Source organism: Azolla caroliniana, unplaced genomic scaffold, assembly GCF_043228905.1.
Source record: "Azolla caroliniana isolate FFs.n. ecotype wild unplaced genomic scaffold, voAzoCaro1.0.p SCAF_20, whole genome shotgun sequence".
Lineage (NCBI taxonomy): Eukaryota > Viridiplantae > Streptophyta > Polypodiopsida > Salviniales > Salviniaceae > Azolla > Azolla caroliniana.
This window is the reverse complement of record NW_028230455.1, coordinates 12,545,735-12,558,040: the sequence shown is the minus strand read 5'-3', so window position 1 is coordinate 12,558,040 and position 12,306 is coordinate 12,545,735. Positions and strand designations below refer to the sequence as shown.

The window sequence follows — 12,306 nt, the reverse complement described above, 5'->3', positions numbered from 1 at the left end:
TAGAGAGTCTTTTAGAAAATCACATCTATTGAAGGGGGCCTAGTGAACAGTATAAACATGAGGCCTAACTTCCCTCATAAAACACATTACGTAGGAAGTTTGACGTCTTGACTCTTGAGACATCGATGGTGGGGGCTAGGCTTTCATCGTGACGATCATGTTACCTATTCCTCAATATGTCAACCATGTCTAATTTACACACCATACAAGGTACACACACACAAACAAACATATTTGGGCTTTCATACAATCATATTGAATTTAATATACTGCTCCTAGATATCATATGCAACATCTCTCATTGTGAAGATTGTTTTAATGGTTATATCGTTAATACATGAAAGTCTAATGAACTTGGAAGTGTGACGTTTAATTTCGAGAAAACCTTAACACATCATTGACTTCTTTATTTCCTGCAAATGCCGCCAAGTGTTTTCTTTATTTCCCCAAAATGCCCCAAGGTTTTCGATATATTTCCAAATACTTGCACAATTGACCCCTTTAGAGCAATTCATGTAGTCAATCCATCCGTTCCCCTTTTCTCTCATTGGGGGGTTCACGAAGGGCACGTGGGGAAATGCAAAAAAACATCACATCACAGATACCTCTAAAATTTCCCCACATTTTATGCATGATTTTATATCGTTAAGAAATCAATTTTGAATGGGCGTTGAAGTTTAATTTGGAATTTAGTGCTCGTATGTTGAAGCTAAATCAAATTACCCATTAGAAAAATGCATCACATGGACATGTAGATATACATATGATGGGAGCAGGAAGTTGTTGATTAGAAGACTCATCACATTAGCCCGTTGAACTTGGTTATGGATGTCCTACCATAAGTAGATGGGTCAATGTTGTTAACATCATCTTATTATTGCAATTGCAGAATAACCAGCCCATTGAAAGGTTAATGCTAAAGTTTCAACTCCTAGAGATGTGGAAAGTATTAATGATATAAAGCCATGATTAAGGAATAATACACTAATCTCACACTAAACATTTGAAAGAGATTTTAATGTCAATTCTTCATGTTGTTAAGGCATCTGGATTTGAGAAAGAACCTCGTGTTGTTAAGGGCATCTATGGAAAATATTGAAAGCAATGGAAGGGCATTTGGGGAAATAATGAAATTTTAGTAGAAAGTAATGAAAATGTGGGGAAGGTATTTGGGAAATGAAGGAGACGTAGAATGGGCATATGGGGATACAGTAGGAAGGGCATTTGGGGAAATAATGAAAATACAACGAGAGGGGTGTTTAGGGAAACAAAGAAAGTACAAAAAGGAAGGGCATTTGGGGAAATAATGAAAATATAGTGAGAGGGGCATTTAGGGAAATAAAGAAAATACAAATGGAAGGGCATTTGGGGAACTAATGAAAATACAGTGAGAGGGGCAATTAGGGAAATAAAGAATATACAAAAAGGAAGGGCATTTGAGGAAATAATGAAAATACGGTGCGAGGGGCATTTAGGAAAATAAGGAAAATACGAAAGGAAGGGCATTTGGGGAAATAATGAAAAAAATACGGTGAGAGGGGCATTTAGGGAAATAAGGAAAATGCAAATGGAAGGGCATTTGGGGAAATAATGGAAAAAATACAGTGAGAGGGGCATTTAGGGAAATATGGAAAATACAGAAGGAAGGGCATTTGGGGAAATACAGAAAAAATACAGTGAGAGGGGGCAGTTGGGGGTGTTTTCCTGCGTCTGTCTGTCTGAGCTTTCCATTCATCACGAGAAATTCTTCATGTCCGTGCAGAAGCGATGGAGGAGCTTCGGAGCTGTTCTTTCTATGGCCGCCCCTTCTGCTTCTCCTTCTTCTGTGATAGGGAAAAGGCTCTTTGCACAGATAGCAGAAGATCAGTACTCAGACGACGAATATGGGTTCGAAGACAGGAAGGTTAGTAGGTCTTCTCTTGCCAATAATCCTATCCAATTCTAGCTACGTTTTCTTTTACCTTTCTTGAAATTTTTAAGATTTAGTTTAAGAGGGTTTAGGGTTTATCTATCCCACATTACCAAATAACGAGTTTTCTCTGAAGTGTTTATGGTTCACAGGTTTTTGGGTTTATCTATCCATGTCAAATAGTAAGTTTTCTTGAAGGGTTTAAAATTTATGTTTTAAGGGTTTAGAGCGTTTAGGGTTTAGAGGTTTACTGGTTTATCTATCCCATACTAAAAACTTGTGAGTTGAAGTGTTTAGGGTTTATGTTCTAAGGTTTATCGAGTCTATATTAACAATTATTGAGTTTTTTCGTAAAACGGTTATGATATACCTATCCTGCGGTAAACAATACTGCTTTCTCCTCAAATAATTCTTAGGGCTTACTTTCAACGGTTTCAGGTTTCATGGGAAGAAAAAGAGGGAGCTTTTCTTGACATGCTGGGTGTTTAGTGTTTCGGGTTTACAACAGTCTTGTATGAGGAATAAAGGCACCATGAAATGCTAGGGTCTTGTAGGAAGAATATGTCAGAGCTCAATAATGATCGAATATGGCCTTGTTGTTGCAAGTATTGTGAAGAGATAAGAATGTGAAGTTGCTGGCTGATCATGAGTTTTTTCATGCTGACTTTGAAATTGCTGACCCTTCTTTTATCATGCTTAAAAAACATATTTAAGAGCAAGTAAAAATGAAATATCATCTTATGCAAAAATATAGAGTTAACTCTATGTGAAGATTTCAACTTTTGTGTTCTCGGATTTATAGCCTCCGTGTAAAGATTTCATCTTTTTCTGCTACTTGGTTAGCATGATTGTCAAAATACAATAAAGTGCTATGGGAATTTACAAGTTCTCATTTTGCGCTTAGAATTCTTGCCACTTATGTTCATTCTTAAATGCCACTCTCTTGTTGTCTTCATGCCATTCTTTCTGGTGCAAGGCATTAAAAAAATGTAAATAGCATAGTATGCATGCAGAAGTATGGATACTATATGAAGATTTTCCAGCTTCGTTAGCATGTTCAAGCTAAATCGTGTCAATGAAAATCTCTATGAGGAATCATGCTTAACATGTTCATATATATATGCATGAATTCTAGGTATCTCCATATGGAGCTGTCAGATTTAGTATGCTTCATGAGCATGATCAATAAATCAGTTGTTCAAACTTTGCTGTAAGCTCAAACTGGACATGTTCGATGTACATACAAGTTTTTTGTTAATTGATAGCACTCATTGATAATCTGTTCTATACGTTTTATACTGTGATTTATCACATATTTAGATGTGGTATGAACTCAACTTGCTGGCTCTTCTATGAGTGTGACTTTTTGAACAAAGATGACATATCCGTTAAGTGTACCAGGCAAGGGCTTAACATGTCATGTAACTCTTGAATTGTCATCCAGAGACTTAAGCGGTAGCATGTCTGTTAACTTCTTGTTTTCTGTATGAATTTGCCTTTTTCACATATTTATTCTTTATTTTCGTTTTGGACATTGTTTCTTTTTCATTATTATTTTCTCTTTAACCTCATAATTTGTATGTGTCAAAGATATGCTCACTGGCAGGTGCACTGACTGTCCTCGGTTTATTCAGTTTTTTTATGGACGCATACAAATTTATGATTCAGTCACGTTATTTTGCTCTTGTGCCATAGGAGAGATAAGATATGTCATCGTTGGCAGAAACATTGAACTTAAATTTATTTGTGGGTTTTATACAAAATTCATAATATTGTCTAGTGATTTTTTGTTCTGGTACTCAAATGTTAGTTTTGTCTAGCGACAATATCCTTCAATGACAGGCATTTTGTTCTGATACTCAATTAGCTTTTGCTGCCAGGGATCGCGAAGTTATGCAAACATCGATGCATGGAAGTGGAAGCTTCATGTGCTCTTGCGAAATCCTATAGAAAAAGAGATAATTACGAGGGATAAGAGGGATAAGAGAGACTATGAATGCCTTTCTGCACTTGCTAAAAGGATGGGCCTTTTCAGGTAGAATTGTCCTGTCTGTATTTCTGAATCATAACAGTCAAAAGTATCTTCCTGTCTTGGCTAATTTATGTTTTCTTCAGTCAGTCCTATGGGAAATCTATTGTGTTCAGCAAAGAACCTTTACCAAATTACAGGCCTGACATGGATGATAAACGTCCAACGCGAAAGGTTTGGTTTGCACATTCTGACTTGAAACAATTTCTTTTTTCTTGAAACTAAACGAAATGGCTCATGTCAAACAGGTTGCAATTCCCTTCTCAGTTCATCAAGGTGTTGAAGCAGCACTTCAGGAGCATTTGGAAAGAAAGGAACTATTTGAATCTAAAAGCCAGATTAATAAACTTGTTACTGAGAATATAGATAGCACCATGATATCCAAATCAGCATATAGTGAGGATCCGTTTCCTGTTCTCCGGATTAATACACCAGTTGAACTTTCCATGCCGAATAATAGCCTTTTAGATGATGTACTTCTCCTCAAAAGAAGCATGCATCTTCGTGAACGACAACAAGCAAGGCAGGTTTGGAGCTTTATCACTTATACATCTTATGATGGGGACTGTTGGAATTATGATATGATTTCTAGTAATGATTAACAGAGTTCAACTGAAGGGAAAGAAATGTTGGAATTCCGGAGAAATCTTCCTGCTTATAAGGAACGTGACGCTTTTCTTCTTGCTGTGAAAAGGCACCAGGTATACATTTCTTTCTCTCATGGGTATATCTGATGGTTATATTCATTTAACAAAGGAAGTCACGGTTTTTCCACTCTTAAGCTCTGTAAGACATGATATAAATGCTTTTGGAAAATGTGACCACGTTTTATTCTCTAACATATATGTATATATATGTATGTATGTATATATATATATATATATATATATATATATATATATATATATATATATAAAGAAGGGCTTTGTGATCATCAATGCTTTTGACATGTGACCACATTCTTGCAGGTACTTGTTATTTCAGGGGAGACTGGATGTGGGAAAACAACACAACTACCTCAGTATATTCTAGAGTCTGAAATTGAGGCTGGAAATGGAAGCACTTGTAATATTATATGCACTCAACCAAGACGTATTTCAGCCATCTCTGTTGCAGAAAGAGTTGCAACGGAGCGAGGAGAGCAGTTAGGGGAATCGGTAAGAACCTTTCCATATCTAATGAAACATCTGGAAGATTTAGATTCAGATATCTCATTTTTTCTTGGTTATTTAAAAGGTTGGCTACAAAGTCCGTTTGGAAGGGATGAGAGGTATGTCAACGCGGTTGCTGTTCTGCACGACTGGAATTCTGCTTAGAAGGCTAGTGATGGATCCTGATCTCAAGGGAGTGACTCATGTGATTGTGGATGAGATTCATGAACGAGGCATGAACGAAGGTATATTAAAGCATAGAGAACGTTTATTTTTGCCCCCTAAGATTGTTTGTACATGTAGCCAATGTATAGCTGATTATGTTTTTGCAGACTTTTTATTGATTGTATTGAAAGACATTCTACCACGTCGTCCGGATATAAGGATTGTGTTGATGAGTGCAACACTTAATGCAAAACTTTTCTCCTCTTTTTTTGATGGTGCTCCTATGTGCCATATACCTGTAAGTTTCAAATTGTTCATATGTTTCATATACCTGTAAGTTATCAGATTGTTTGTATTGATAACTGACTACATGGCCAATGATATTATCAACAAAATGTTTTTTTTGGGGGGAATAAATGGGTCTATCATAATACCGCAAGTTCTAACAGAGAGCACCTCACCAAATATTTCTTCCTTAATGGATATCCGATTCACCTGCACCCTGAAGTTATAAACTACCCCAAAATGATAATGAATGTATGCTGAATGTCTGAGTAAATATTAAACGTGGCCATTTATATTGTCAAGCAATGATTGCACGTGCTGTTTCATCTTGTCAAATGTGTAGAGAAACATCTCTCACATCCTAGGAGACAGATTCAATCCGGTTTTTTTTCCAAAAAGAGGCCCAAGAACAGAGAGTGGAATATGATACTATATCTTGGCTTTTAAATACTTGATGAAGCTGAATATCTGTCCGAACTGATTGATGTAATCATTGATGTTTCGCTAAAGAATGGGCTCAAAGAAGCTATGCAATATGTTTAGAGGCTGCATTTCCTATTAAATCTTAATGGAGAGAAATGTTCAAGTAAGCTATCCCACAAATTTAAATGTTTGAAAGTCAATATTTCATTCCAAACAGTTGAAGTTCTCGCACAATTTTCTCTTCATGGTTTTGCAAATGACAAATATACACTATGTTCAGTATAAGTGTTACAATTCTGTGACATGTGTGTTTTAATTAGTATTTCATGACAAAACCTGTTCATCTAGAGTTTCCTTTTACAGAAGAAAGTTTTTCTTTAATGAGTACCAAACTTAAACCTTGTCTAACAGGGGTTTACATATCCAGTGAAAACGTATTTCTTGGAAGATACTTTAGAAATGACAGGATATAGACTTTCAGAACTTGATCAAGTTGATGATTATGGGCAAGATAAACTATGGAAAATGCAGAAACAAATGCAAAGGAGTCGAAAGAATCCAGTGGTTGCCTTAGCTGAAGTAAGTGCTAAAGTGATTCTTTGAGATTACAATGATGGTGTAAATTATTAATTTATTTCTGAATGCGTTTAATTGGAATTGTAATATGTTGTATTGAAATTTCAGGATGCATTAGCACGTGCAGACCTAAGGTCATTTAGTGGTGCTACCCAATTCTCTCTGTCACAATGGAACCCTGAGTGTCTAGGGTTCAAGCTTATTGAGGATTTACTTTGCTACATTTGTAAGTATGGAAAGGAAGGAGCTGTACTAGTTTTTATGACAGGTTGGGAAGACATTAATGCCTTGAAGGATTGCCTGAAAGTAAACCCTATTTTAGGTAACCCTAATAAGGTCATGCTTCTCACATGTCATGGATCAATGACAACTTCAGATCAGGTAAAAATTTTAATCACTTGTGCCGTTTACTTGCTATCAACATACTAACTGAAATTCTCTTTATGTAGAAACTGATTTTTGAACCTGCTCCCAACAAAATACGCAAGATTGTGCTTGCTACAAACCTGGCAGAAACTAGTATTACAATCAATGATGTGGTCTTTGTTATTGATTGTGGGAAAGCTAAGGAGACTTCATATGATGCCTTAAACAACACCCCTTGTCTGACACCCTCCTGGATATCAAAAGCTTCAGTTCGCCAAGTGTGTAAACTTTTTTGAAGCTAAAGCATATGACAATGTGAATGTTAAACGTGTAAAAAGTTTCTTATAACACAGTCAAATAGTTTTGAAATGACAATCTTGAATGGTGCATCTGAATCAATATCTTATCAGTAAATAGTCTTAGAGGATTGATGGTTTTATGAGATGGTAGACAAGATTCCAGTTTGTTTGTGATGATATGATGCCCTATTTGTGTTTATGTGGAGGATGTCATGGCCAAGATTTTTTCAATTATTACTTTCTCCTATGAACTGTTAACTATCCTTATATAATAATCTTATAATCATTGAATGTTAATTCTCTGTTTTATAAGTTCTATGGTTCAGGAATAGAGCCGTGCAGTAATTTGCACAGTATATATCAAGACAAATTAAGTTGTTAAGTTCAAATTTCTTGAACCGAAGGAAGATATATTTCAATATTTACTGCAGAGAAGAGGACGAGCTGGTAGGGTTCAACCTGGTGAATGCTTCCATCTATATCCAAAGGCGGTTTATGAAGCATTTGCAGAATACCAGGAACCAGAGCTGCTGAGGACCCCTTTACACTCTCTATGCCTTCAAATAAAAAGCTTGAAGCTGGGGACAGTTGGAGACTTCCTGTCTAAAGCGATGCAGCCACCTGATCCACTATCAGTGAGCGAATAACTAATAATTACCAGTTGAAAGTGTTTGTTTATTTTATATCACACTAATATTCCACCATGATGGTTCGCTGAAGGTTCGTAATTCTGTTCAACTTTTGAAGATAATTGGAGCTCTAGATGATGCTGAGAACCTTACTAATCTTGGTTAGTGTTCAGTGATGTCTTCAAAGGCCATGTTCCTCCTATAAAGACATAGTGTCTTTTTCAGAATTAATAAAATCTTTCTCAACTTGATGAACATCCGGATGGAAAAGAATTCTGGAAAATAGTGCAGCATATATTTCTTGGTCTTTTACATGCTGTGTGAAAATTCTAGTGCTAGCTATTGACACTAGACCTTCAATTTGCAGGATCTCACTTGGCAAATCTTCCCGTGGACCCAAGGGTAGGAAAAATGTTGATCATGGGGGCAATTTTTTCTTGTCTTGATCCAGTACTTACAATTGCAGCTGGTCTGACTGTTAAAGATCCCTTCATGCTACCTGTCGACAAGAAGCCAGTAAGTGAATTTTATATATTATTGAATAAATTGGAATTGAAAATATATCTGCATATATACATATATATGCCATCCTGTGTTTTTTGAATACTGTAGGTTGCAGAAGCAGAAAGGCTCAAGTATGGAAGTGGTGACTGTAGTGATCATATTGCCCTTGTCCATGCATACGATGGTTGGAAGAGTGCTATGGATGCTGGAAATGCAATCAATTACTGTTGGAAGCATTTTCTCTCCTTTTCCACCATGCAAGTAATGCATTCTCTTCGTCGACAGTTTGAGATGTTGCTCAGACAAGCAGGCTTTGTAGACCCTGTCCGTGATTATTCCAACAAATACAGTAAGGATTTTGACCTTCTTAAAGGGATCATATGTTCTGGTCTGTTTCCTGGAATATCTTCAGTCTGGGTAAAATTCGCTTCCATTTAATGCCATTATAATTATTTTAAGTGGTAATCGCGAACCTTATTCTTTATTTATTTCTTATTTCTAGACAATGGAGAATTCCACGAAGTACAAAACAGTGGAAGATGGGTTTGTACTTCTTCATCAAGTAAGTTCATTTTTAGATTCAACGGTTTGCTTGAGTGTGCCAGGCTTTCATAGAGTATAAGATATATAGTTATTAACTAGTAAAATAAACATATGGCAATGGACCAATATGAGAAAATGTAGATTATCAACTTCCTTTCCATGATCTTCTGGGTGTGAGGGAACCTTACATTTCCCAGTCAAAGGAATCCTCATCGCAGTCTTTTTGTTTTTCAATTTCATTTTTGTTTTTTGAACATGAAAAGATTTTCATGTGAAGAAATATTGGAAGTTTTTACTCTAGAATTCAATTGAAATAATTCCACACAATGAATTTAAATTCTGTGACCACACTTTAGACTAGTTACATATGAGCCTTGCGTAAAGGCTCATACAATTGATTTACTGGGCATGATAGAAGTTCCTTTTTTGTTTTGATACTAGGTGATTAGATTTGGAAGAGAGAGGGGTATATCTTGGTGCCAATACAATATGTTGAGAATTATGGGCTATGGAAAATGATAATTGCAATTCGTATGCTGTCAATCTTTATACAGAACTCCATCTTGTCGAAAATGGAAAAAATACAATTTCCATGGCTTGCATTCAGTGGCAAAATAAGAAGTGGAAACATCCTCTTGCAAGATGCAACTGGGATAACTGATTCAATGCTGCTTCTATTTGGTGGAAAAGTCTATCTCAGTGAAAAGGTAATACCTATGATGTTGCTGTTGATTTTATTTTGTATATTGATGACCCTCTGCAATTGAGCTAGAAGCTTCTCATGATGGTGAAACTAATCTCGTCAACTTCGTGATCGTGTAGGCTGGTTATTTACACATGGAAGAAGGGTGGCTTGAATTCTCAATGCATGCCCCCTTGGCAGAGACTTTCGTGACATTGAGAAGGGAACTGGATGACATTATCTATCAAAAGGTTCTTATCTCTATTGTTTATGTCAGAAATCTGTCTTTGCTTTAAATTCGTATGTGGTATTGATCTCATAAAGAGGGAGGAGAGGTAGCTTTTTTGGCAACAGAAAGGGAAATTGATTTTAAATCTTTATAACAAAAGAGAATTTTAATTCTGAACAGTTGGAGAATCCACAGTTAGAAATTCTTCAGGAGAATCGAAGATTAATGGAAGCGCTCCTTGAACTCCTACACGGAGACAAGAATGAGGGAAGATTCACATTAGCTGAGCCTCATCCAAAAAAAACCACAAACAGGGATCGCGTTGTGTGCGTTAAAAGTCTTCTCAACAATCGGTTATCGCAGGCAGGATACAAAGCCCCTCAATATAAACTTAAAGCACTAAGAAATCAAACATTTCAGGCGATGGTAACTGTGAAAGGGAAACAGTTCAAAGGAAAAGTTGCATCCACTAAGCGACAAGCAGAAAATAATGCCGCAGCTGATGCATTGGAATGGCTTGATGGGCTTACAATTGCAGCTCAAGAGAAAAAAGATGCAAAGAAAGCTGCTAAAGAGGCTGCTAGAGAAGCTGCGAGAGAATCTGCTAGAGAAGCTGGTAGAGCTGGAAATAAAGGGGAATCAGGTTGTGTGGTATAAATCCAGGTGTATTTCATATACCAAAGGTGATTGTTCCCCAAATTAAAGAGGAATCAGGTGGCATGGGAATCAACCAGTTGTAGTTCATGTAAAAGGTGACTGTGTCTTCAAGTAAAACAGAATCAGGTTTTGTGGTATAGGCCAGTTTCATCAGTTCATATACCAAAGCTGATCATTTTCTAAAGTAAAAGGAAATCAGGTGTGCTATATAAGCCATTTGCAAGCAATCAGGTTGTGATATATGCCGATTATATCGTATAACAAGGTTGATTCCTTTCTCGATGTAGTATCGAGTGATACTAGTTACTGACATTTCCCTTGAAGTGAGTCAGATGTGAACACGATTGATGAAAACCTATGTCCATCTTTGTATGCTTTGTGCCAGTTGAGGTTCACAGATAACGTTCTAAAAAGCAAGTCATATGGTTGTAATGGTCTTGCTGATCATCTTAAACCAAGTCCTGATCTTTGTTGCAATGGTGGTTGGATTCCAGCTTAAAAAAGGAACTCCTATTTCTCATAATGGTTATTGATTATACCATCCTAAAAGCAAGTCCTGATGGTTGTTCCTTGGAAGGGATCCCAGGAAGATTTAAATTGAAGAAATGCTATGAGATTAGATATGGTAGGATTTTGGACTTTGTACGACCAAAGTGGTACTGGCCAGTATTCTATTATAGGATTCATAATCACAGATTCTTATACAAATCAAGCAAGATGGTAGTGTGGGATAATCAGAGAGGAGATGCTTGCATTGAAAGCACTTCATGAATAACTTTGGCTGGCGATGCCTGTCATGAGTTGATTGTACTGCATATCTACAGATCTTGTTGTCCTCAAATGAAAAGAACCATATTGATGATTCAAGCAAGGTGGTATCATCAATCTATAATAGGTGGTGGCATAGAGCTGTAGGCATTATAATCTTCCTGAAGTTAAAGAATGCCATTCTTTTCCGTAAAGAAATTTCTTCTCATTTTTGAATTTGCTCCTAATTCTTTCTACCTAGTCATCAGTTTGCTAACTTCCCTGATCCCAATTGATGCTTTTTTATGCATTTGCGTTGGAAGGTTTGCTCTGAACGAAAGCATTTGCTGGGAATATTGTTTTTGTCGTCTACGAATAAAATAGCAGTGTAAATGCAATCAGATACCTTTAGAAGAATTATACTCTGGAATTATGTGCTGTTAAATTTTGGTGTTATTTACAGGAAGAAGAGTTTATACGTCTTGTTGAGTAGAGTTTCCATTTATTTTGATTGAAAAGGCTAATGGAATAGGTGAACTGAGATGGATGCAACAGTTGGGCAAATTTATACATCTTGTTGATTAAAGTTCTCATTTGTTCTTGGTTTGGAAAAGTGTCTATTATAGACGCAACTATGACGAACTTTGAAATACCACCATTCAATCTCAGATCTAAGCATGCGCAATCAGAGTTGCAGGCATGTTAGAATGAGATAGATGTTTGGAACCAATTAATGCAGGAGACTGGTAGTGAAAGCTCCTGTAGAATTGGCCCATAACACTTACAAATGGATAAATTGGAAACAAAAGCCCAACTGAAAGCTTATTGTTGACTAATCATAAAATTTAAAAGAGATTAGTATGCTTTCAAAAGGAGAGAATCTAGATGATCCATTCAAATAACATTTAAGCCAAGGTAGCATACATGAAGAAATCTGCGTGATATCTATGAGATCCTCTTTAAATATGTAAATTTTGTTGAAGTCATGAGTTAAGTATGATGTTAGTGGATCTATTTCTTTTTTTGTATCAATACTAATTTGGCTTCCTCTGCAAGATTTCTCACTAGAGGCCTTATGATTGCATAACTCTGAGGTTCCAACTGCTACGGAT

The 12,306-nt window shown here is 36.4% G+C and overlaps 1 protein-coding gene across 3 annotated transcripts; it reads left to right on the top strand.

Moving 5' to 3' along the window:
* The first annotated feature begins 1,709 nt into the window (after positions 1–1,709).
* On the top strand, positions 1,710–11,861 carry LOC147851082 (DExH-box ATP-dependent RNA helicase DExH3-like). 3 transcript variants are annotated; one of them, XM_087335473.1, is made up of 19 exons: positions 1,712–1,903; positions 3,790–3,944; positions 4,025–4,112; positions 4,187–4,465; positions 4,544–4,639; positions 4,907–5,095; positions 5,175–5,334; positions 5,422–5,552; positions 6,374–6,541; positions 6,647–6,919; positions 6,988–7,182; positions 7,635–7,838; positions 7,924–7,993; positions 8,200–8,348; positions 8,445–8,753; positions 8,839–8,898; positions 9,434–9,586; positions 9,702–9,812; positions 9,971–11,861. In XM_087335473.1, exons 1-19 carry the CDS (start codon positions 1,751–1,753, stop codon positions 10,445–10,447), a joined length of 3,420 nt encoding a protein of 1,139 aa, XP_087191599.1. In that variant the 5' UTR covers positions 1,712–1,750; the 3' UTR covers positions 10,448–11,861. The 3 variants fall into 3 exon arrangements, with proteins under 3 accessions (XP_087191601.1, XP_087191599.1, XP_087191600.1); XM_087335474.1 differs by lacking the exon at positions 1,712–1,903 and having other exon boundaries at positions 4,029–4,112; XM_087335475.1 differs by lacking the exons at positions 9,702–9,812; positions 9,971–11,861 and having other exon boundaries at positions 1,710–1,903; positions 9,321–9,458.
* Positions 11,862–12,306: the final 445 nt, after the last annotated feature.